A 27,379-nucleotide genomic window follows, 5' to 3' on the forward strand; every position below is an offset into this window, starting at 1 on the left:
TATCCATAACAGCCAGTTTGGAGATTTGAGCCAGTTAACAAATGTTCTGCTGGCACTGTACAGTGCCAGTTTTTAATCAGAATTACATTTAGTACTAAGTCAAACATATAAAAAAGATTTATTAATAATGAACATCAGTAGAAAGAGATTTTTTCTTTTAGGCCTCTTAGTTTCAAGGTATCTGGGCCTTGAAATTTTAAACTGTTTATCCTTAACAGACGTTGTCAAAAATCCTTGGTTTCTAATGGACCAGAAATATCTTAATCCTTATGTGAAGCAAGCATATATTTCTTTTTCCTTTCAAAAACAGAACAGAATATTTATTTTAAAACTATTTTTCCTGCTTTATTATTTTTTTATCTGTTATAGCTCTATATAATTGCTACAATTTCTGTTGTTCCTGATACACTTATGTGGCCCAGGTGTACATGGGTTTGTACTCCCCTCTCCAATTGAGGAAATTATTGGCAGGGCAGTGTGCTGCAGAGGCACACTACAGCCCAGCTCCCACCTTCATCCCCTATGGAGTCAGGCCCAGTCAATCAATTACTTACCTATATACAAATGTATTATTATAACAAAACCATTAAAAGGTAAGGACGGACACACACACAAATATACATTTACAAAACAATAAACCCTATACTATATATCTATCTATATATATATATATATACACACACACACACACACACACACACACACACACACAATTATTATTAAAAAATACAGATGATAGGGCAACCTTATAACTCTATTAATATACAAACTATTACTTCAACTTATTCACATAAACTATAACGCACAGTCTACAAATATAACCAACAATCCTTAGACTACCTGGGTGCCTTCCAGGGCAGGGCCCCACTCCCAAGGTACCACTACAGGAAAAGAGGTGGGGGGAAAGGAGAAGGAGACTGAGACCTCAAAGACTCCTAAGCTCCCCCGCTATCACCCAGGAGCGGCCCACGTGGTGCCCCTTCACAACCCTGAGGGTTCCTCCCCTGTGGGGACATTCTCTCCAGGGTAACTTACTTCTCCACAGTCCCGGACAGTTGCCTCCCGTTCTCCAGGTCAAGCTCTGTTCCCCACCAGGCTTTCCTACCACCCAACTCTGCTGCTGCCGGCCCGGTTTAGGGCCACATGCACCACTGTGTGTAGTGGGTGCTTTGCCTTGTGCTAGGGGTTGGAGGCCTGGGCAGCCTTGTGCAGCACCGGGGCTCGGTTTGTCCCCAGACCCTCTGTGCAGCATTGTCTGCACTGAGCTGCTGCCCCGTGCCAGCAGCTGTAGACCTGAGCCACCTCAAGCAGCTCCCAGGGTCTCTCAACCTCCATGCAGCACCTCCTGCACTGAGCTCCTGGCCTCATGCAGAGATTGGGGACCTGAGCCACCCAAATGGCTCCAAAGATCCTTCTCTATGCACCGGTCAGTGCATCATGTCTCTGGCCTCACTCCAAAGGTTACAGATCCAAGCCACCTCACACAGCTTGCAAGGTCCAGACACTGTGCACTGTGGTACACACTGAGAGCCTAACCGCTGGAGCTGTCCACAGCTCCCCGCTGATGGAAGTCTTCAGGGGCTCTTCTGGGCTACTGCTTTGCCCTGCTGAGCAGCTCTCCTCAGCTCTTCTAAGCCCCACTCTTCTCTTTTCTCCATCCCTGATGCATCTCCTCATGCTCAGCATGTAGCTCTTTTTATACTCTTCCGCCCCCGAAATCTTCTGGACCTGACAGTGTTGCAGTCTTCAATCAGGTCTGGGGGAGCTCTTCTTCCCTCTCCTCAGGAAAGGGGCTTGACTTTATTTCTCTTGCACCCTCCTGATTGGTAGATGGGCTCCAAGAATCAAAAAAGCAGAATCTCAAGCCTGGGACTCAACCCAAGCTCTGAAAGGTAAGCCTGCTACACTCACATAAATATTGTTGTCATTAGACCTGCTTATTGTCTTTAACTTCTTTTCTATACCTATTGTTGTATTTACTACTAATTATTTGTCCCTTTTTCAATTGTTGCCTTCACTTTTCTACTGGAATAGATAGGCTTTAAAACAAAATTTTTATATTTCACTTTTTTGTAACATCATGAGGTTTGACTATCTAATAAACTGTTTTCCTAGGAATACCCATTATCATACACATTTTTGTTCCCAGGTTTTTTTCTTAGTCAATCTCACTAGTAATTTTCTTCAGCTTAGTGAAATTATCTTTTTTTTTTAAATATCAGTTATGTATAAACCTATATTCCAGTCAGTAATATTGCTATTTGGGACTATCCTCTGTTTCCCATTATTGAATCTCTTCAGTAACTTTGTTTTCTTAGCATTAAATTCCTTAATGGTTGATTCATTTTTCCTGACAGTGGGCACATCTGCATGAGATGCTGACTGCGCAGTAGCTGGAAAATATTGTGCAGTAGTGCATCACAGCTCAGACAGTGCTAATACCCTACTGCACAGTATGCTTAGGCTACTGCACAGCAGTGTCACCTAAAAGATGTTCACCAGCGCTACTGCTCAGTAACTCTAGTTACTGAGCATTTATTTAGTATTTGCCAATACAAGTACTAAATAAATGTGCAGAAACAACTGTGCAGTACCATCTCATGTACACATGCCCTGTGAAGTTCAAATACATACCTACCTTATGTTAGGTTGACTACCTTTAATGTTAGGAAATCATTGTCTATATTTTTCAAATTAAGTTTTTTTTAGAATAACTACTTACATTTTAGAATAATTTCTTATTATGATTTACTACTGGTTATAGCCATTTTTCCAGCATATGTCTCCCAAATTTAAATTTCCCATAACAATGTAAAGATCCTTTTCATACATTAGAAAGAAGTATCTTACCTTAACTCCCTTGTTCTTTGTTTTGATTTGGTTCTTTGCAACAGACCTCCCTCACTTTACCAGTCAATGCATCTATCCACAAAGCCGCCCTTAGGGGTGTGTGGGGCATATCAGGCTGTGCAGGGGGTTGGGGGAGGGGGGATGACAAGTGGCAGGAGCGTGGAGCTGGCAGTGCACGGTGGCCAGCAGGACTGTTCCTGTGTACAACACTGTTCGCAGGACCCTGCAAAGTGCAGGGCCCGGGGCAGTCGCCCCAATTCACCCAAACCCCTCAAGGGACAGCTCTGTCTATCCATATGCTTTCCATATCCTTTCTAGATCCAGCTCTAATTAGCAATAATTGTAAAGATATTTTGTGCTGTTGTCTAATGTTCTACATTGTTCTCAAAGCCAAAGCACTGTAGAGCATGTTACCTATAGTAAGCACAAATTGAAACATTTGGAACATCAGATTGCAGTAGAGTTTATTATCACTGATGTATGGAAGACCAAAGCTCGTCTCTTAAGTACAAAATTTACATTTCATTATGGGGGAGAAAATGAAAAACCTATAAAAGGAGCAAGGGCATTGGAGCCACAAAAATCAAGCTGCCTTTATCTTCAATAACCTTTTTTTAAAACTATGGAGCATGCCGTTCTCCATTTTATCCCAAGCCTACTTTTCACTGGGAGCTCTTGGACACCCAATATTTTTTTAACTGAGAATATTATGGCTGTTCAGAAGAGGAGGAACTGATATCATTGCTTCTCCCTCTGATTTGCTGTCTGGTTTTAGTAGTAATAATGTAGTACTCCTGAGACTTTGGAATCTTAATTTATTTCTGTAAAATAGAGAGGGGCAGATGGCCTGCTGGAATATAATAACATCTGAAATCAACCCCTGTATAATAAAACAATGGGAGAGGCTCCAGTTTATAACTGAATGTATTACATGTTTTAAATGAAGAAGTATCACAAAGAGAATACCCTAACACCAGTACCGAGCATTGAATATAATACTATAAAATATGCTGCTTACTAAAATAATATAAAAGTCAGTCAGGTTAGGCTGTTACTGGGTAATTTAAGAAACGTCTGTTTTCTGCTAAAGCCTTAAAGATGACAGTCATTACTATAGTCGTAGCATAAGCAAACCATGAGAGAAATTGTCCTGAGTCTGAAAAAATGCCTATGCTGCATAATTTCATTCAGTGAATCAGCTTTTGAACCTAGTTAAATAAAAGCTTTCAGTGTTTTTCATACGGCTAATCAGCAAATGCTTGCATTTGCAGTTGACTAATTTAATGGCATGCTGCTTTATTATCATATACTAATGTTGTTTAGTACTGTGATTGTAGACTCAGTTTATATCTTTGCATATGCAGTGCGATAAGGGATGAATACTGTAACCTGATTTTACATCTGCATTGTAGATTTTTATTACTTTATTTTGTCTGAATTCAAAATAATCATTTTCCATTTAAAGCCACTACCTAAACAGAGGACAGGAAAATCCAGAAGTTTTAATTCACTCAATGAATTCTTGTGTTGTGGCAAGGGATTTGCCCTGCCTAATACACCTACATGCTTACATGTACACAAACCCGCAGGTTAATCCCTTGGTGAAATTTGTTGAATGAAGGTATTGGACCTCTGTAGTGTCAGCCAATTATTACCATACCATCTGTGTTATTATCACATTTGTAGTCTGTTGTGAAGCTTGTTCTGTGATTTGAAAGCATCTGGCTTAAAATATACTTGCATATTCATATGAAACAATATTCTAATTTTATTAATTAAATAAAACTGCATAAACCACTATACAAATATAAAAAGACGAAATATAAGTTTAAATATATAAGTATTTAATTCATATTAAACTGAGCCCCATACTCCCAATTGACGAAGATGCACAAGCACCACAGTAGCAATACTGACTTTAGTAAGACTACACAATATTTAAAGAAGAATTATCCATTCAGGGGTTGGACAAGATGACCCTTAAGGTCCTTTCTAATCCTATGATTACAATCAAAGATTATCAAATTCTTTGATTACAAGTCCTATTGTCATCAACTGGACTTCTGGAAGTAAAGAGCAGGGTTATATGCATTTACAAAAGTGGGGGCCTCTATTATAGTTTTTATTCAATATCATTCAGATTTATATTAAAATACTCAAACTGCAATCCTCAAACTGCAATCACTTTTAAAAAATCAGTAACTTGAACTAAGATTTCAAACTCTAAATGGTGAGTAACGGTTGTTCAGAAGTGAATTATGAAAGAGAAACACCCACTAATTTTAGTTAATGGTCTAAAGATCACCCAGAGATTTTAATTGAGGGGGGAAACCAAAACACCAAAGCTTTCTACTCCTTTAAAGTATATAATGAACAAATCCAACTATCCTGTGCTTTAGTACTAGATGGTGGGGCGTTTGGGGTTTTTTGGTTATATTTCTCCAATCCTATAGTAAATTAAAAGCTTACATTTGGTGTGAGATTAGTATATAGTACATTCTAAATACATTAGCAACTCTGGTTAATTTATAACAAAGATTATAACATAGATCTATATCATTATATAATTTTCAATATCCCCTTAGTAAAATCCAAAATCATTAGAGACAGATAAAGTTAAACATTTAAAATCAAACTTGAAATTCTTTTAGGCAGATTGCTCTTCTTATGCATGTTGGTGTAGTTTTAAAAATCCAAATAATAAGATACAAATGATTCTTACCCATATATGTAGAATACCTCATATAATTTATTTTATTTAGTCATTTCCACTTCTCTTTCACTTTCTTTTTTGGCAGTTGGCCCTTTAAATTCAATCTGGAGAAAGTTTCCAGTTAAAAGATCTTTTAAAAATATTAAATTTAACTGTGGCTTAGCTGATTTACAAATTGTCAAAAACTGTCATTTCCTTTCTGTTGGAACATTTTGGCAGCTTACCAAAATAACAACTCCAAAAGAATATTCTAAAGAGCCACCCTACAAACATTCTGAAGAGCTAAATAAGAACATTATAATTCTGCTTGTTTCCAGTGTCCCTGAACAGCAGCTGCCAACAGTGCAGTGGGAATGTCAGGAAGTTCCTGACAGTGGGGAAAAGGGAGTTAGGGCAGTGTTCCCAATCATATTTGATCCATCAGGTGCAACTAGTTTCAGGACCTTTTACCAATTTCTTTGCAGAAACGGCGGCCAGCTAATAAATACAGTGATGGAAAAGACCATATTAAAATCAAATAGGTTTTTTTTATGCATAGGGATGTCACAAGCAAGAGACATGAGTTTAAAATAACAACAGCCCTATCTCTGTCATAAGCTTGGGACTTCTTGTAAGTTTAGGTGAGTCCCCAGTGCCCTGTTACAGTCCATTTTTCTATGGATCCAATGTCTTCCTTGTTCTCCAAGACTCAGATTCTTGACTGTATCCATGCTATTTGTTTGAATCTCCCATCTAAGGTCCCCTCTACACATGAAGGTAAAGGCACGATAGGATCTAATGCATGATTGACACAATTGTGGATTAGATCCCATTGCACCTCATTGTCCATGTAGGGACAGCTTGGTCCTGGGCTCCCCCTGCACCAATAAGAAGTAGGCTTCTGTAGCTAGGGACCCTATGCACACCAGTTGAGAGACTCCCAGCCATGGGGGTGCCCCATCACCCTGAGGACTGGAGGATCCCCACTCCCCACCCTAGGGGTACAGGAAAGCCCCAGGGGAGGAGGATCACCACTGCAGTGATCTCCCCACCCCAGGGGTGCAGGGAAACTACCAGAGCAAAAGGATCATCTCAGGGTGATCCCCAGGTTCTGGGGGTTTCACAGGGAGACCTTGCTACACATGCAAATTAAAGCTCGATAGCAGCCAGCTATAAAGTTAATACACATTTTCAAGGTCTAACTTTATAGCTGGTTGGAGCTTTTTATTATGTGATAGCTACATTGCACATGTAGCTGCTCTCCAGGTAATTATGCAATTAACCAGTTAATTGCATAATACCTGTAATGTGTAGAGGGTTCTAGTGTTAAAAACTTCTAAATAATTCAAATGTGGCTGAACTCATCCTCTACTGCAAGGTTTACCCAGGAAGGATGCCTTTGAAAATGCCATCAATCAGGTCATCTCCTGGCCAGTCCAGCCTAAATAGTCTCACTGGGCACATCTAATGCAGTCTCACTGGACACATCACCCTATGATCACGTAGCAATGCATTACGGTGGTGTACAGTGTGCTATGGTGACATAGTGATCATGTGTGTTTACACACAATCACCAGCTACATTGCCATAGCAGCGCGCTCCCCAGCTATAGCATACTGCTACAGCAACATAGCTGGGAAATTTACTCCTGCACAGTGTCCATGGTGCAGTAACAGCCCATACTACACCATGTTTTAGTACTTCTGTTTTGAAAGTACTAAAACATGTTGCTGTAGCAACTTTGCCATATGATGACATATAGACGTGCCTGCTGGGTGCACCTAAATGAGACGTTAATGTGCAGTAGCAATAAGGCACTAACCATGGGCACTAACTGTGCAGTGACAATACTGCGCAGTAGTAATGAGCTACTGCACAGTAGCTCATTGCTACTGCATAGTAGTGTCGGAAAAAAATGTGCTGTGATGATACTGTGCTATAACACTGGTTGCTGCACGGTCATTTATTACTTGCTAACAACTGTGCAGTCCACCACTCATGTAGACATGGGCACTGTTCCCACCCAAGTGATTCCTGGGGGCCTTTAGCTTCAATTTTGCTAGCAGAAGAAAATGATTGTACTTTTCACTGTATGTCCTGCAATTCCTTTTTATTGGAAATAACTCTTTTAATGGTCGTTACGCTTCCTTTGCTTGGTTATTTAAGAGTAAGTGGTAACAGAAAAAAAAAAGTTATTTTTCTAATGTAATAGAAATACATACAGAAATATAACAGATTTTTATGATCAGCTACTTGGAAAACTAGCACTTATAAGGGTGAAGTTACACATTACACTTAGACTATACTAAATCTGTGCAATGTTAAATCTGTAAGTGTTAGAATGTGCTGTGAGGAGTTGCTAAGTGTTAATATCATTTGTTGCCTGAACAGCTCCGTCTTGCCACTAGAGGGCTGGTGAGCAGGGTATGGCTAGGAACCAGGACACCTTGGCTCTATCCTTACTCTGGTGGGGAAGGGTGCATCCTGGGTGCATCCTGGGTGCATCTGGTGGGGAAGCAGTGCACCCTGGGATGCTGGAATACTGCAAATTACTCATTTTATCTCTGTGGAGCAGAAGTTACCTTAACCTGAGCTAGGTAGCACAATCCAGAGTTAACCCTTGCCTAAAGTGTTTAACTTTGAGATGCCCAGACAGCACTTAGCACAAGTTAATATGTGAGCATCTGCGCATTACAGCTTGTTAAGTGCCCTTAGTATGGTCTAAGAGTAAAGTGTAACTTCACACTTCCTGATTTACTTATGATTGAGCATAAGGAATTATGGACCTTGTTTCTATACCCACTGTATGATAAAGTAAAGGGTAATATGATTAAGATTATTAAAAGCTCCAATTTGGTACTCCATTTGAGCCAGAACTGCCCATCACTTCAATGCACATGAATTTTACAGAGTATTAAGCTTAGGTAATATGTATCTTCTAATAGAAAATTAACAATCTAAAAAAAAGCATCTAACTTTTTAGCATTTTAAACACATTGTTATGCTTCTAAAGGGGCTGTACATGTGCTGTACAGAACATATAATTTTATTATTGAATTGCAAAAGTTACTCACCACTTTCACTAGTGTGGTAAGGGAGCTATTTATGTCCTAGTCCTCCCTTCACCCTAGTTCAGTAGAAGTTGATTGATTGGGTCATCATTGGGCACATCTACATGTTCTTTAATGCACCTTAGATACAGAGTGTTTAGTTTAATACTTCCTTAATAAAGTACTAACTAAACATGCGGTACCTAGAGTTATTGTGCAGTAGCACCGGCACATGGTTATTTAGTGATGCTTATTGTGCATTCGCTTAATAACACTCTGCAGTAGGCTGTTAGCACGGTTTGTGCTGTAATGCACTACTGTGCAGTGTTATGTGCAGTAGGCTAGTGCACAGTAAGTGTCTTGTGTAGGTGAGCAAGGTAAAAAGGGGGATATCCCTGTCCAGTGTGTGCAAATCCCTACTTTAAACTGTTGCCATGATAACATTTTTGCTGGAGTTCTGAACTCTTCTTTAGTTTCTTCTGGAAATGTTAGCCAATCTTACAACCTGCTGCCAGGGAGGATGTCAGTTAACCACAAACAGTCAAACAAACTTATTTTTTGATTTTGTTCCCATATCAACAGGCCAGTCAAGCTGACATGGGGATAGGTTTGGTTCATGCAGAACTCCTCCAATATAACCATAAAATGAGGAATTAGCTCTATGGCCACAACTTCACTCTTCCACCAATATTAACATTGAGGAAATCTCTTTCCAATTCCAAGATTTCATGGTTCATTCAGTTCCACGTAAATTCACAGATGCCTCTTGTATATATTAAGACACATCTTTGACTTCTTTGAATGCCTAATCTACTGTCTCTTGTTGACTATCTTCGCTTACCCTGAAACCAGAACCAACACAGGCCAGCAGTCTTTCCACATCAAAATTACTTTCCTGACTTTTTAACTGATAAACAAATATTTCACTTCTCTGAGGTTCCTAAAGCACTGCAATATCATGTATACTAGTCATAGTATTTCGGTTTTAGAGCTCATATGTTTTTATTTAAAAAGAAATTATTTTGTACATACCCAGAATTTGTAAAGACATTCTTTTAATCAAGAAGTCTTTGAATAATTTAATCATTGTATACTAGTACTTAAGACATACTGAGTTTTAAATATGTTTATCTGCCAGATAGTGTATATACTTTTAAAACCATCTACTTTTCTGTAAACATCATATATTTAATTTCTGTCCTAAGAAAATCTCTGTTCAATTAAACTGTTTTTACTTATCAATCTATGGTTAGTTAAGTTTATCAAAAAATTGTCTAATATAGTATATGATGTTTTACCATTTAGTCAAATTATTATTTGTATTTTATCAGATTAAATGTGGATCATAAAACACATGTCTGCTAGTATCTCAAACAAAAAACTGTTGATTACAGTGGAAACAGTTTTGAGCCTAAAGACTTCATTGGGTTACATGGTTAGCGAAAATAACTTAGATTAGAATTTAGATTACCAAATTAATCAAATTAGTTAAAAAAAACCCAAACCCACAAAAGCCTATAATGTTAAGTTTGGAAGTGGGCATTTACTGAACATTAAGTGAGAAAATAACTGTAAAGACTATATTTAATATAGCATCTGCTTTAGACATGTCACTGAAATGAGTTGCTCTATGTAATCTTAATTTAATCAGACTAGTTCACTTTTCCTTTTTTTGCAAGGGCATTTTTTCCTGCCTTGTCAATTACCTTCCACCTCTGGCAGTGAAAAATTATGAGGCATTTTCAGTTTAAGGTTACTTGTGATTGCTATGGGGTGATAATTTTGATAGGGCATGTAAAGATTTCTCCTGGAGGCTTGAATTTGGCAGTATTTGGCTGGAAACTACCATTTAATGATTCAGTATTTACTGTAAGATGTGAATAAATTTTACAAAGCAGTACAACTCTTTTAGGCCACACTTCTTATTTCCTTAAAGAACAAAGACAAATTATAGGTAAAGGTAGCAGATAATCTGAGTAGTACACAAAGGATGTGTCTACATGAGATGCTTTACTGCGCAGTTATGCAGTTTACTATGTAGTAAGTGTGTGCATCTACACATGCACATGCTTACTGTGTAGTAAACCTCACTAATCGTGAGTACATTTTCTACCTGCAAAATCAAGTAGAAAATGTAGTTTTGATTACTTACTACACAGTAGCGCTCATGTAGACACCTGACCAAGAGCAACTCTGCTCCCAGTCAGAAAGAGCTGCAGGGGTGGGGTAGCTGCCAGGCCCTTGCCCCAATCCACTGGTGGGACAGCTAGGGGGAGCCAGGACCAGGAACTCCCTGTGTTGCCCTGTGGGGTCAGGCCAACTTTCAGGATTGTAATATTGCACTGTTAGACAGGTGAGTGTGACACAACTGCATATATACAAATACACAAATCAATTAGGTGCATACACACACACTACCAACTCAGGCACATACACATTCAGACTAGCCTAGGCACATGCATACCTATCACAAATTCAAGCACATACACTATACACCCCAAAAGTTAAACCAAAAACAAATTGTCCATACCCATACACTTAGTACACATACACAGATCACTAATTTGTATATCATGCACACAATGACATATATATATATACACACACACACACTCACCAGTTAACACACATACAACCCACCTACACATACACAAAGGTAAGTTCCTAACTTGGATGGTATGGTATGTGTATGTGTGCTTGGGGTACCTCGGATACTTGAGGGAAGGTTAAAGTGAGAGAGAGTTAAAGTTACCAGAACCAGGATTAGAACCAGTGGATTTGAGAGAAGCTGGCTGAGGAACTGAGGCTTGGGTTTACTTAAGATCAAGTGGCCCCAGGGTTACTCAAGGTCACTGGTGCAAGGGAAGAAGCCTTGGAGGCAAGGAGGAGACAGCCAGGAAAGAGAGAAAGGCAGAAACCTGGGAGTTTGGGGCTGGAAACTGAGGCAGACAGCTGAGATATTGGGGGGAGAGGCAGATAAGTAGTGGCAAGGAGGAGACAGCCAGGAAAGAAACTGAGGCAGAAATGTGGGAGCTCAGGGGAAAAGGCAGCGGGGATAAGACATTGGCAAAGAAACAGGGGGTTTGCAGGCAGAGAGGAGCTCAGGACAGGTGTTGGAGGTGGTGATGAGCCAAAAGCAGGAGAGGGAGAAATGAGACAGAAGTTACAGGGGCGAGGAGCAGAGATTGCAGAAAGGCCAGACTGTAGTAAAGCAAACCCAACTCAGGGGTCCAAATAACAGTTTTATTAAATAGACAGCACACTACACAGCCCCATGAGGTTATTGGTTTACACACACACACACACACACACACACACTCACAATGGCAGCAGGAGAAAGAGACTCAGTGGAAGGGTTGCAGTCCAGGTAGGGAAGAGAAACAGAGTCCAAGTCCTTGGTTGAAGAGGGGGTGGGGGTGATAGCTACCTATCCAGGCTGGAAAGGGGTCTTTGTCCAGTAGGTGTTGTCCAGAGGGGAGTTGCTGGCAGGGCCTCTGGGTGAATAGGTGATGTGGCATGGTGCTGCTCCAGATTGAGAGGGCGTCCCAAGGAGTCAGTCTTCACTACCCCTTTTATGGGGCAGACTACCTCTGATCTCCTATGGGGAGGGCCTGTCCAGGCAAGGTCATTCCTGTTCCAGAGGGCTCCGGGTGTTCTTACTGGGCATGTGCAGCCTGGGACAATGGTGGGTTGCCTCATCTTTTGTGTCTTGAATGCTGAGAGTGGTTCCAAAGGCTGGGTAATTGATTCCGGTATTGGTGTTGATGGTTCGGTCATTCAGAGAGAGCTATTTTTAGACCTACTGCCATTGTCTCTCAAGCACCTACATTCATCCCCATTCATTCAGAAATCAAGTTACATAGGAGGGGTATATGTGAGTCATAGGTCAGGGGACACAAGATGGAGGCTTGACATTACAAGATAGAAACTTGACATGACTTATGCTAACTTACATATGTAGGCCTAAAACAGTAATCACACAATATAAAAGCAGTAAAAAAATCATTAGAAACATAATAATTATCACTTATTATCACTTATAAAACAGTGAGTATCTATATCAAAATAGCAGGGCACTTATTTGCAAAGAGGGAGAGAAAAATAAAACTTACTACCTAAAATAAAATGTTAAAGCTTATTCTATATCTTAGCTTACTTATACTTATCTATAGGGAATAGAGAGGGAGAGAAAAAGTCATAAATGGTTGGGGAGGGGGAGGGAATGCATTTTAAAATTAAAACAAAAGAAAAACTGGCGGTTTTACTACACCTGCTGCCAGGACAGGGGGACATTGTCCCTACATTGGCAGCAGTCAGCCTGCCTGGGAGCATTTACTTGGAAGTAGTTTACTAGAGAATAAGCTGCTCCCACATCAATGCACGTGTAGAGACACCCAAAGATAATGGGATTTCACTGCCATAGAGTAGATCTCAATAAGCATGCCTATATGTGAAAATGTTCTGGGGTGACTTTACTTTAAAGTAATTTACTTCAGAGTAAACCCACCCTGGGCAGGCGTCTACATGTATGGGGAAGTAGGAACAGATTTGCTGCTGGTGCCAGGAGTGTGCTCCCATGTCCTCTGGCCCCTGCACCATTCCTCTGCAGTATCCTGGGGGAGCTCTAGGCTCCCCCTGGAGGCTAGCCCAGGAGCTGGCAGGGAACACAGGGCCAGGAGACAGCTGCCTCCTTGCAGGGGCTAGGACATTGCTCCCTGCCCCCAGGAGCTACCTACTGCTGGGGCAGGCTCCACCACTGAAGACCAGGCAGGTAAATGGCCCCTTGTCCCAGCAGCAGGGAGCTTCCAGCTCCTACTCCACAATCACAGGGCCAGGAACAGGAGATTCTTATCTCCCAGCCCTAGTTCTGCCATCACGGTAGCCACGCTGAGAGATTCTTCTCTCCATGTGCCACCTATGCGGTCACAGAGCCAGTGCTGGGAGATAAGAATCTGCCAGCCTGGGCCCTACGACTGTGGAGATAGGGCTGGGAGATAAGAATCTTAATATCTAAGTATTCTTATCTCCCAGCCTCCGCTCCCTGATCATGATTGTGAAATGGAAATTGGGAGCTCCCTGCTGCAGGGAAAGGGGAACATTGTCCCTGCCTGGGCTCTGGTGGCAGAGCCCTCCACAGCAGGGAGCAATCTCCTGCCCCCTGCTGCCTGCCTGACCAGGAGCACATTTGCTCCTGATCAGCCATCTATACATGCGCTACTGTGCAGTAAGTAATCGGGAGTAAATTTGCTACTTGTATTTACAGGCAGCAATTTTACTCATGATTAGAGCAAATTACTGCACAGTAAGTGTCTGCATGTGTAGATGTTGATGCTTACCACATAATAATTAGCTCTAATCTCATGTAAAGTGTCTCATGTAGATGCGCTCAGTGAGACCAAAAGAACTGAATTTATGCAACAAGCAATTTTATGAGTTTCTGTATGCAGTGTGAAATAATAATAGTTGTTTATCTCCCCACTCCTTTATTAGATCTCATTGTTACGTTGGCTGCTTGCTACACTTATCAATATAAGGGTCATTTCTACAGATGGTTTAGAAACCATCTAAAACACAATAATGAAACCTATTCCCAATTGATGTAGTATGTAAATGAAGCTGCAAATGTTATCAATTCAAGCTTTAAACAAATACATACATTTAATTAAATGTGTGTATTTAATGCTCATTGTTAGTCAGAAGAGTAATCTCAATCTTTTTAGTTATATATAAAAATCTTCCCTATTTATAATTTTGTGTTTTTCATGGAAACCATGAAAAAAGAAGTTTCCGCAAACCCTGAGAAAATGGCAATTCCCACAATTTTGGCATAGAATTGCCAGGAAAAAAAAAAGACTAAAAGTAAAATGCTGGCTTCCCAGTGGGAGCCAGTGGTGCCTGGGGATGCTGCAGCCTGGCCTAGCGACCTGCTGGGATTGGGGTGGGGAAAGGGAGATGTTGGCAAGAAGGGGAACAACAAAGATAAGAGCCAGCCCCCATCCCTCACCGCTGATTGCCCCAGAGTGCTGCCTTTCTTGCGGCCCCAGCCTGCTCTATTAGTCAGCAACAAGAGGTGGGGTCAAAGGTCATGGGAAGCCCTCTTGGCCAACCAGTGGTGAGGGGCAGGGCCACTGGGACCAATTAGCAGCTGGAGGCCACTGGAAAAAGACTGTGAAAATGGTGCCATGCACTGCGAGTGGCCCACAATGTTTCTCTTGTCTCAGAAAAAAATAAGTAGATCTCCAGTTATATTATCAAGCTGAGGCAGAAGTACTCTTTACCTTCTTATTTCTTTGGACAACATACTCCCTTCCACTGTGCAAAGGAGCAGAAAAATATGGACAAAGAAACAGAAACGCAAGGAAGATTGATAAATATTAAAATGAGAAGAGATTATTACTGTCATTCAGTTCAACGTCTGCATCCCACATCCATAGATTTTCAGCTACTAAGAAAATCACGCAACCTTGATTTAAAGATTTCAAGTCATAGGGAAAACATCATAATCCTGGATGTTCTAAGGGTTGGTTAGTTCATTATTAAAAATGGATAATTTGCTAATTGTTTGAATTTGGCAAGATTCCACTTCTAAATGTGCTTTGTCTGCAAGATTAATGATCTATGGACAGGCATGCACAGGTCAGATGGAGAGTATGGTAAGAGTTGCCCTCTTATGGCCATGCAGGAATGGAAGAAAGAGATATGCCCAAGGTTGTAAGATAGAGAGCTCCGCAACAATCTATACTATTCTTAAAACTAAAGATATTTGAGCTTTCATCGGTCAGAAGTGTTAGGCTACCCACAGGCACTACCAAAAAAGAGCACATGTGGAAAATCTTCAACTAGGATTTCCCATTCCTTGAAAAAGTGTAGCTTGTCAAGTGGATAAATTCACTGTGAAAGTTAACAAAAGTATTTTAAAATAGTTATATTAGGGAGGAGGAAAGGACACAATATGCTGCTGATCTCTAGGAATTTAGAAAAAATATTTGGGATATTTACAAAAAAAGAGTAAACATATACACACATCACCACTTTTGTTATACTGCAATTTTGTTTCTGCATTTATGAAAACATGGTTAAAGCAATATTTTTAAAACTAGCTTCCAATTTAAATCTCTTCATCATTTGGGCTGCAGTAACCAAAGATACTGCATACAAGTGGATGAGAGTGATTTCTGAAGGATGTGATGATGGTTTTGAATATATAATATAGTTGATTCAATGTGTACTGATGAATCCATTCATTATACAGCTCTTTTATTTCAAACAAATGTCTGAAATCAAATGAGAATCTACTTCTAAGAGACATAGAAAGGGCTTAGTTCCATATTGAAACAACAGGGTTGTTTGAGATGAGCTGTTTTCCTTTAATCTTTTCACCCAACAGGCCCAGCCAGTGTTGGCAGCTGTCTTTTCAGATGGTAGTGAAACCAGACAGATAACTTGAATATGGCAACCCTGCTTATACAGTTCTGCCTACCTTAGAAATGAGGCCAAGCAAGAACAGCAATAAAAAACCCAAAAAAACAAACCCAAAACCTAAACCAAAAATATCTCTGGGCTCCCCCTCAACCCTCTAAAAAGAAAAAGAAAAAAACCCCATCTCAATCCACCAGTCAACCAAAAGAAAACTCCCAAATGAACAAGACTCTAGATGTAAGATTCAAATTGTATTTAGCATCTTCTTTAAAACTTGAGCAAGAAAATACTTCTTACTGCTAACAAGTGAGCATTAATAACAAAAAAAAAAATTGTCACTACAATTCATTTCACAGGTACATGAAAAGGTTCTATGATTCCTACCTAATTAACTGTTTTTCACCCTATTTATACAAGGAATGTTTCAAATGCTGAGAACTTGCACTAAAGCTCTTTGTTTGTATCATCTGACCTCCCAAAAGACATGATTGTTAATGGTCCCCTCATTTTTCTTAATGATTTAGTTTTCACTAACCATTTAATGTTTATACCTAAGTATTTTATATGAGAGATTCTTTTAGTTTAAAAAGCAGGGCTCTTCAAGGTAACTGGGGTGGCTGACTGGAGATACAATTGATTTTGGACCAGGCATGTATGATAAGGTCCCTTTATTTTATGAATGAGCTAAATGGCTTAGTTCTTGGTTTTGGGATGAGATTAGCAGTTCCAATATAGTATAATAATTATAACAATAAAAACCAAAACTGCAGATGGTTCAATAAAGTTAATGACAATGGTAAATCACGTGTAGTGCCAAAACCCACCTTAGGGTACGTGCAGATGTTCATTGTACCCAGTGTGCAATCTTACAGCTTTATAAATCTATATATGTAGAAAGAGAGAGAGAGGAATTGAAGAGAATGAAATATTTTTCAAAATTAAAAGTTTTTTTTACAGATATTCAAGCACTCTCTTTTTCTCTGCCCTTCTTCTGCACTTCAGTATTAATTCTGGAATTATCAATAATGTATAAGTGACTTGTAGGCTAGGCATTATATTTCCTTATTCAGACTTATCTGTATTGTTTTAGTTAGTCAAGTCTAGCAGTGGGCTGATTCAGCCTTCTTTATTCAGCCAAACCCTCACTGAATTGTGGGAGTTTCATCTGAGTTAAGAGTACAAAATGAACTATGTGATGAAACATAGAGTCATTCTTGTTGATTCTTAAAATACTGTGGGGAGGGGGAGGTGGCCAATACTTAGAACAATATTTCAAATTAAGATTGGCTAGTTCCTTATACAGAAACAACATAATTCTTGGGTTTTTTTCTGCAGCCAAACTACAGTAATACTTGACTAATGGTTTGACTGTGTTTATTTTCATTTTGCCTTTATTTTTATTAATGTACAAACAGCCTTTCCACACTTTTTTAAATATGTCACCAGTATGTCAGACAAGTGGTCACATGGCCCCTACTGTACCTTTCTCAAATTAGTATCAAATTGTCTTAAAGAGTATCCTATGTTTAAAAACACATTTAGAGCTTTTTTTGTATGGAAAGATTACAAATTCATTAGTTGCACTATATAAACAATATTTAATTTTTTTATCACTAAATAAATATTGTAATATTTTCTCTTCTTTTTCTTACAGGCCATTGCCATAGTCATGGATATTTTTACAGATGTGGATATATTTAGAGAAATTGTTGAGGCATCTACCAGAGGAATTGCTGTATATCTTCTTCTTGATGAGTCCAAGTTCAGTCACTTTCTTAAAATGACAGAAAAACAGGGCTGTCAAGTCCAGAGGCTCAGGGTAAGGCTTCATATTTCACAACAAAACACATATTTACTGCATAGTTTTTTGTAACTCAGTGAAATTATGTTATTATTTTAGGGGTATAAAATCCCTTCAATATAGCTTTTTTATTGAATATGTAATTTAATTTATGAGCCATACCAGATGGCAGTGTAGCAGCATCTACATGAGTGGAGGAATGCACAGTTGTTACTGCACAGAACTGGTATTACTGCTTAGTACCGTCGTCATATGTTTTTTTCCTGACGCTACTGCACATTAGCTTCTGCTACTGCACAGTAGTGTCTCATGTAGACATGCCTGTTGTGTTAGAAAAAGGATCCTGTATACTATTTTTGTGAATTTCAAAACATTTTTTGCTTTTTCTGGACCTGGCAAAAATTCAATCAAAATACACATTTTTGAGTGTTATTATTTTACATATATATTTTTGAATCTTGCAGGATATGAGGACTTAATATGAATGTTTGGAAAACCAAAATATGTTCTTGTTTAAAAATACAGATTCAAGACTTTTTTTTTTTAAATTACAATTCACTGAGAAGGCATGGGACTTTATTTTCTAGTGTCTTCCTGAAAATTTGTACCAATGTCTGATATTTAACCTAATAACTATGTCCCATAATTAGTTAGATGAGTGAAATGGTCTCTTTCCAGTTAGATTATGGAGAATTAAAGTCTACATTTTCCAGAATCAGACTATATGCCCTCAGTATATCACTGGGAGCACAATCCAATCCAATGTGCTTTTTGGCCTGACACAAATATGTTAGATGTACTTATAAAAGTCTGTCATACCAAGGACAATGCTAAAAAATATTGGAGCTGTTCCAAGAAAGCTTTCAGCATTTTATTTGTGATTCTATACAATTTCCTTAGATGAATTTTAGTGTAGGCTCATTTGCAATTACTTATTTCTATAACTATTAGTTAATGTATGCATCTGGCAAAAATGTTGCAAAAGGTCTAAGCATCCCCCAAATTATTCAAAGTGTTACTGCTTGACAAGAGCCCAGTCCTAAATTGAGCTGTATGATATGATGTCCACATGGGTTGCCTAAGGTTTCCTTTAAAATTGCAAGTAGACTTCTATTATGTAGCAATTTCTGTTGTATATTGAAGGGAAGTATTAGCTTATGTATTCTTTGACGTAATGCCATATTACTTACTTATTTTATGTTTAGGAATGTGTGATACTGCCCTCTAGTGGCTAGCTAAGGGAGAGATAAGGGATGTGCTTAAGAATAGCAATGGCCAACATACCACACACATACTTCTGGTAATCTGGCATTTTTCTAAACCCTAATAGTGATTGACATGAAATAGTATTTTCCAGTAGAAATATACATGGAGATTTTCACTACTAGAAACAAAAATGATGTGTACATTTACAACTGTTACAAGATTAGTTACAATGTCATATCATAATAAAAAATAAGTGCCAACATTTTAAGAAGCCTTTTGGAACCATGATATCACATATCTTGGGTATAATTCTGAGAAATAAGTATAATAATTTCAAAAGCTCCATTTTCTGTAGGAAATCTCAATTTACAAGAGATAAAAAACATTACGAGGGACTGTCATCAACCAAATGCTAGTGCTTGAATCTAAACAGCATCTAAAAATTAAAGCTAAACCAATGAGGGACATTAAGAAGGTGATGGTTCATTTATGAGAAGAATCTTTTAAAACATGTGTAGCATGTGATTAGCTTAAAAAACCTTTTTCATATGAAAGAACTTTTATCTTGAAAACATTCATTTGGATCAAAAAATGTCTGCAGCCTCATACAATGCCATACTGAAAGCTTCACCAGCTGCTTCTGTAACAGAAAATAAAGCTTTAAAAGTGGCTACAGGTATAGATGAATTAACTCCAAGGTTGCTTTGTATATTGTCATGGAAGCAAGATGTAGCACAAAGGTGTAAGTCTCTACTTTCAGACTGAGGACATTGCTCTTTGAGCATCTAAGCTTTCCTTCATTTATGAATTAGCAAACTTCAGCAACATCTTTTTATTTGTATTTTCTTTATTTTTGCCCTAATTTGGGGTTTGTTTCAGTTGTTTTGTTACAGTTGTTTTAGTAGGGTTTAGGCTTGTTTTTCTGTTTTGTTTTGGTTTTATAGACCTCAAAATCACTTGCATGGTGGCTGACAAAATTAATATATTTAAATCAACGTAGATTACTGCAGATTAGCATGGATTAAAGGGATGTGCCCTTTAGAAAGTATCTGGGCAAGGCCTGTGTAGTAACATCACTTTTTATGCAAGGCAATTTAACAGCATTGGGTATCGTGTGTGTATTCGCTAAAAGGATAATAGACTCCAAGGGTACATGCAGATGTTACATTTAGATCAATTTAAGTAGGGTTAGGTTGACCTAAATGCCCATGTGTGTAAACACTTGGAGGTTTTAAATGAGGGCAAAAATATCCAGCCCAATCTAAGTTAGTGAACTCAGATGAACTACCTTAGATTGGGAATGGGTGAACCCAGGTGTTCCCAAACTGTGGTATGCATACCCCTGGGGATACACAAGACATCTCTGGGGGTACCTGGGAGAAATTATATAATTGGCAGATTTAATTTTCATTATCATAATTGGCATTTAAGGAGTTAAAATATATAACATATGCAGGTAGAGGTAAGTGGGCAGAGGTAAGTGGGCAGCTGGCAGATCTGGAAGCAGGTACATAATAAACAAAAGTTTGGGAACCTCTGGGTTAGCCCAATATGTTGAATATGTTCAGAGCATAGCCCTCGGGCTGGAAAAGCCCAGCCACTCACCCCAGCCCTAGAGCTGTGCTCTTTCTACCTCCCTGAATCTAACTGGACTAATTTTAGCCCCCGGATGTCGCCACCCCAGGATGGACAAACTGCCCTGCATCCTGCTATCCCCCCCGCCCCAGCTGATCTACCAATCCCCCTGTGGATCCACTAGTCCCCACAATCCTGCCTCTTCCACCTCCCATCATAAGTTACTAACACTAGGTTTCCAGCATGGCTTTGGGAACTGGCAAAGATCTGCACATGCCACTTCCGTTCTGTGATCTCATGGCTTAAAGCAAGCTGCATGACTGCAGCCTGGGTGCAGCAAACATCTGTACATGCCCCAAAAGCCTACTTAAAAGAAACAAAATATATGGTTAAGAATAAAGTAATAATAAACAGATATCCGTGGACATTTACCTTTCTTAGCTATATACTATATCGTTGTATTTACCATATTTTTAGTTTTGTTTACTACAAAGTTCCTGTATTTACCATTCTTTGTGAGTGAGGCCTTGTTCCACCTTATGCTGAAAGCTGCACAGATGTTAGTCAGCTTAGTGTTATTTGGTTTAGTGGAGCAGTCACACATTAAGGCAAAAAAAAATCTCTGACTGTCCTTCACCTGAACAGCTATGACTTAACCACTGGTGGTTTGGTGAGCAGGGACAGGACTAGAAGCCTACATATTTGCATTTGTATCTCTAACAGCAAGTCTGCATGTAGTTTGTTGGAAGGGGGTGGTGCGGGGGCAGGGTGAGCCCTAAAGAAAATAAAGGTTGGGCCCCTCAGAGCTCAGGTGGTGCCCAGCTGGCTAGCAGCCTAGATAAGGGTGGCATGGGAGGGCAGGCTCCAGAGAAAATTGGATCAGGACCCTCAGAGCTCAGGTGGCACCCAGCTAGCCACTGGTGGCATGGGGTAGTGGACCCCAGAGAAACAAAGGATTGGGCCTGAGCTCTGAGGGTCCTGATCCTCTTTTCCTCTGGAGTTTACTCCTCCCACACAGCCACCAGTGGGAGCAGCGAGCTGATTCAGGGGGCAGGAGGATGTACTTGCAGGCACTGAGTGCTCCAGGGCTGCAGCACTCGCTCTGCCCAGTGTGTCCAAGGTGTGAGATGCTGTGCTCAGTCATGCTGAGCCCTGGTGTCCCCACTTGCCCTGAATCAAGAGGAGACACTGTATCATCCTGGGATGGTGGAGGACTTCCACTTGGGTGGAGCAGATGTAGAAGGTGGCCACACCTTGATGAAACAGGAGCATAATTAGACAAACTAGAGGTAATCTTGCCCTGGAGTGGCATAACTTTAAACAGAATAACGGCCGCTTTAAAATATTCAAAGGTGTTAATGTACAGCCAATCGACAGGTTAAGAGCTCCAGAAACCACCTTAATTTACCATGTAACAGGGTTCTTGCTTTGACAACAAATACTTCCCCCACAGTGGTTATTCTGTGCTACCATGGGAATGTAGAGGAATGGAGAGTACCCATGAGAGCATCCATGGCTTTGGAGAATTGCCTTATTCCCTCTGTTTCTCTGTTTTCTCTATTTCTAAAGAGTTCCCAAAGGTGGGCCACGATTACCTCTACATCCATAGAGGTCTACATTATCTCTCAGTCCTACCATCTTCTGGTCATTGAAAGAGATTTAAAAAGGCAGAGAGCTGTATGGCTATCCTATCAGCCATTGTTATTCTCTCATGTGGCATAACTCAAAGTTACAAGAACATATGTCTGTCCTCCTAAGAACTGGTGACTTAGGTTGCCTGCAGGTAGTGTTTGTAAAAGCATCCCTACCCCACTCAAATCTTCCTTTGGCTTCTGTTTACTCCCATTGAAATGAAATTCAGCTGACCTAAAACTGAATTTAAAAAATGCTCAGTCTGACCCTATCTTGCCAGTTATGTTTTACCACTGCCTAATTTATGTATGGAGAACAGGAATTTATTCAACAAGCAGCATTGAATATCCATGCAGAGAACTGAACTCATTTGTAAGCTGACTACATATCAGGACTTGTTCTCTCTTTCCATTGTCAAGCATAACCAAGAAAAGTTATAGCATATATATTACTGAAGGATGGTGGCCTGTGTACAGAAGAATGTACGTCAGAGATTTAATTTGATTTTTTTCCCTGGCAGAAAAAATCTTTTGCAACATTTGTTTTTTCAAACTGAGAGACGTTTCAAAATTTGTGGCGAGATAAATACATGAAGTGAATTGAAAGAGAAACTCAACATTAAGTCATTTGCTTTTCTACTCTTCTCATTCTTCCCATTTTAGTCTTTTAAGTTATTTCCCCTTCTTTCATTTCCTGTTCTTCAATTTATTTCTCTTTTTTCACTCACTGAATGATTTTTTCTCCCAATAATTTCCCCATTACTCTATTTAAACCTCTGACTTTTGGAGATCCATAATTTCTTATATGTGAGGAAAGGAAAGGAGTCATTAAAGGTACTGTGAATCCAACTAAACTGTCTTATGAAAATAGTAGGTAAAAATTATTTTCAAAGTACTAATCCTTTGTTTCTGGTTTATTGCCTGGTGCTACAGTTAGAAAAGGAATTTTGGCTTACTCAAAAAAACAGTAACTGAATACCACCATCCTAGATCTTGGGGAGCTGTACCCCTTCTGATTTGACGGCTTAATAATGGATTAAAGAAATAAACAAACATAACTTCTGAGGATGGTTTATAATACTCGGGTGAACTGATTTGTTCAATAGATGTCAGGTCATGTTGCTACTCTGTCTGAAACAGACTTTTTCATAAAAACGAGGCAGGCTCAGTTTTGGCCAGTCATCTGTTGATCTTTGTACATGGTCTTGACATCAAGTGTAGAATGAGTAAATGAACATAGCTGAAAGCAGGTTTCACAAATACAGTGTGATGAAATGCAACACTTTGAAACCAATTGCTTTGACACCAGTTTGTTCCCAGAGGACTCAGTCACTGTATCTGGTGGTATCTAAGACTTAGAGGCACAGTCGGGGCTCGCTTTAAGGGTGCGGACACGGCATTTAGCGTTTGTTTCTCAGAGCTGCAATCCACAATTGAACAGCCACATTCCTGTTCCATTCATATTTACCCCATATCTGATTCCCTGTGAAGGCATTCACAGTGTCTAGGGCTAGGTACAGACATTCAAACAGCCTAAGACAAACTCTCAGTTACGTGGTTTTCTGTAAGCAGTGTACTTTACATCAGTAGCAAACAGAACACACATTCACCCTTTGGTGCGGGAACAGGACAAATCTTAGAGTAGGTTCTGCTATTTTTAAACCAGTCTGTGTGCGCCAAACTTCTGTTCTGTTATAGGTATAGACAGGTTTCCAATCACTTATACCAGTAAAAGTGTAATGTCTACCTAGCCCAGGGGACACCTGGTAAGTGCATGAAGAAACTTGCAAATATACATATAGACAGACTTTATATAGTGTTTCTGAACATGTAAATTCAGTGTTTTACATAAAGGAAGATGTTAAAATGATCCTGGAAGATGTTAAAATGATTGTGCAATTGTGATCTGAGAACATATGCCTGATCCCAGAAATTGTGGATCCTGTCATGCCATATATACATAGCAAGACGTACTATTTTGGGGATCAGGCATTCCTCAGATTTCAGTTGCCCAACTGCAGAGCAGGGTGTCCAGGACAGGATACCCAATCCTCCATTCCAGGCTCCCCATGCTGGTAGTGCCAGAGCAGCCCAGCGTTTGGGGAACTGGTTCACCAATACCACATTGCAACAGCATGTCTTTTAGTGCACAGGGAACTGGGACCTAGGGCCACTTCCAGAGATCAGGTGAGAGAGTACCCCTGGTCCTAGACTCAGGACCTGGTACTACCTCCACTGGGGAACACTCTGATGCCTAATTGCATGTGCCTCATCCCCAAAGCTTCATCCTGGGATGTGTACAATTGGGCATTAGGAAGCCAGAGTCCCCAACTGCCCTTGTCACAGACCCAGAATCAGGCTGCACAGCATAGTTTTAAATGCATTCATGTGGAGACCACATAGGTTTCCCATGGAGGGACATCTAAAGCCATACCAGGCAGCCCAGTGCTGTTGGTGATACATTTAAATTAAAGCATGACAAACAATCCACAAAGATATTCTGCATTAAATGCAGAACATCTTTCTGGTTTTTTGCCATTTCATAACACCATAAATTCAATGAACATCTGGCATATTGCAATTTATGGTACAATTCACATTTTAGTTGTACCACAAATATAACACCATCCAGAAAAAACAGAAGTGAACATTAGAAAAAAATAAGTGTTCCATAGGAAATGCCCCTCACTAAGTAATTCTTAGCTTATCTTTATCTCCATCTTCTTTTTTTTTAAATAAGGAAGTGGTCAAATAAGGAATTGTGATGTTTGGATAGGAAAGGAGAAAAGGCATGAAAGTGGTGGAGAAAGAGCAAAAGACTGGAGAAGAAGACCAAGAATAAAGAGAACAGATTGGGTAGCAAATGGTGATTTTAAAATATTGCTTTTTTTACCTTAAATTTAATGTTTGGGTTTTTTAATGCACTGATGAAAATTGTATTTGAAATTATGACTACTTGTGTTTTTTTTTAATTTCCATCTCTCAGCTCAACCATGGCAATTGGACCAAGTAAAATCTTCCTGGTGATTTTGACTTCTCTAATCTAATATTCACTGACTATTAAGCCTCCTGTCCAAGTACTAGTCGCTTATCTAATGCCAGATACAAAATCACTCAACTATCATAGCTAAACTAAATTACTGAGAAAAAAGTAATAGAAACCAAAAAAAAAAAAAGCTATACTTGTTTGCAAACTCTGGGTAGAATCCTATTTTGCTTTATGTTCCCAAGTTATATTTCTATAGCCATGTAACTGTCTTTTTTAGTCCAAATTTTTAGGAGGTTAACAATCCATGAATGGAGGAAGAGAAGCAGAAGATGGTGCTGTAACAGGACCTAGCTTCCAAGGTGGTTGTGACACCCCTAACAGCCCCACTGATAATACTGCACTCTCTAGACCCCCTGCCACACTTTGATGTTAATGTGTTTACCTGCAGAGACTGCCTCTAGATGCCAGAGCAGCTTTTTCCTTAGTACCTTACTTCTTGGCAAAGTACCTAGGGCTTCTCTGTCCCCAAACACAGCCTCTCAGGCATCTCTGCTCCCAAACATGGCATCTCAGCCTCTGGCCCTTCTAGTACGTTCTCTTTTGTGCTGAGTCCTGGTCCTACTGGCCTTCCTGACCCTGACTGTGCCTTAAGGTCTTTACTTGTGGCCTCCAGTCACCCCCATAGCTATATCCATGTCTCATATGCATTACTCTGATTTCAGTTAATGGGCCCCTAGTTCTCTTTAGGTCAGCTTACCCTAACCCCAGGCCTCTAACCCTTGCAGAGTTACTCCCTCCCTTTCCTTGCTCCTTGCAGTGCTTAAAGCCCTAGATGATTTTCAGGTATTCTCTGTGGCCTCCAAACCACCCCTGTAGCTACAACTGAAGCCTCTGGTAAGCAAAAAGCCAATGGTAATCCAGTACATAACACAAAACCATGGATCATTGGCCCTACCAACAGCACTTCTGAAGATCCAAACCAGTCTGAACCTCTAGCCACGGGCTCAGGCTTATATGGCCTCTTTCTTCCCTCTGATCTGATCATGTGACCCAGCTCTCTGGTAACAGCTCCCAGGTGAAGTTACCTCCTAATCAGCATCCCAGAATTCCACTGGCCCTGTAGCCCATACTGCTTGCACCTGCCATCCCTTGCATCCTGGGTTTCTGCAAGTTCCACTGGCTCTGCTCTCCCTAACCTGCCCTGCCCTCTTGCTTTCAGTAACAGGAGTAGGGGTCCCCTGTTACAGGGCCCAATAGCCTAATGGTTTTAGCCCAGTAACTCAGTGATTAGGACAGTTCCCCAGAAAATGAAAAAACAGTTTCTAGGCTCCTTCCTCCCCACCAGCCCCTGAAAGTTTGAACGTGCACCTGTAACAGTGCATACCTGCCCCAAACAGCAGTTGTGCAGGTGAGTGCCATTTCACTAAGTGCCATTTTGTGAAATTCTCTCTATTTCTACCAGCCAAGGTCTCATGTGTCACAGACTGCTCTTGCAGTGGGGATTTATGCACAGTCCAAATAGGAAACTTGCATTATTTGTGGTTTAGGAAATCTCAAAAGTCTTCCACAGAGACACAAAGGAACAGTATTCAGTGTTCAAGTCTGGAATTGGCTCCAAGGTGGGAGTTTGGCTACAGGTAGCAGTAATAATCCCTTCTCCCTGTTTCCCCTAAGTATTGATACATAAAATATTAAATGTAGACTGTTATATGTAGACATTAAAGGTCTTCTGTAATCTTTTTCAGAACATGAGGGTACGAACAGTAAAGGGACAAGATTATTATTCCAAATCAGGAGCAAAATTCCATGGAAAGATGGAACAGAAATTTCTTCTAATTGACTGTAAAAAAGTCATGTATGGTACTTACAGGTAAGATCAGAGCTATCATTAGAATATATTTCCATAAAATCAAGGCAATATGAATTCATCCCTTCGTTATAAGTAATTTGTTTGTTTTTTATATTTTTTTCATCATATTGTAATGCTTAATGTCATCTACATCATGCATTATTAAGTACAGAAGGCATGGGGGATTTTTGAATAATTAATTTTATATGAGGTTATGCATAGGGAATCTAGCAGACTCAGTTTTCTTTCAGTTGAAAGAACTCAGTAAAAATTTAATACTTGTACTAAACTTTTTGAATTATTCCTATTGTTCTGTG

General features: G+C 39.7%; 1 protein-coding gene across 2 annotated transcripts in view; it reads left to right on the forward strand.

The window, feature by feature from the left end:
- The window catches only part of FAM83B (family with sequence similarity 83 member B), a 100,710-nt gene that overhangs the window by 60,356 nt on the left and 12,975 nt on the right, over positions 1–27,379 (forward strand). For both annotated transcript variants that reach the window (XM_019497082.2, XM_006262421.3), the window contains exons 3-4: positions 17,666–17,830; positions 26,959–27,083. In XM_019497082.2, the coding sequence (XP_019352627.1) occupies positions 17,666–17,830; positions 26,959–27,083 (290 nt within the window). The remainder of the gene's footprint in view (positions 1–17,665; positions 17,831–26,958; positions 27,084–27,379) is intronic.

This window comes from Alligator mississippiensis, chromosome 1 (assembly GCF_030867095.1).
Source record: "Alligator mississippiensis isolate rAllMis1 chromosome 1, rAllMis1, whole genome shotgun sequence".
Taxonomy (NCBI): domain Eukaryota; kingdom Metazoa; phylum Chordata; order Crocodylia; family Alligatoridae; genus Alligator; species Alligator mississippiensis.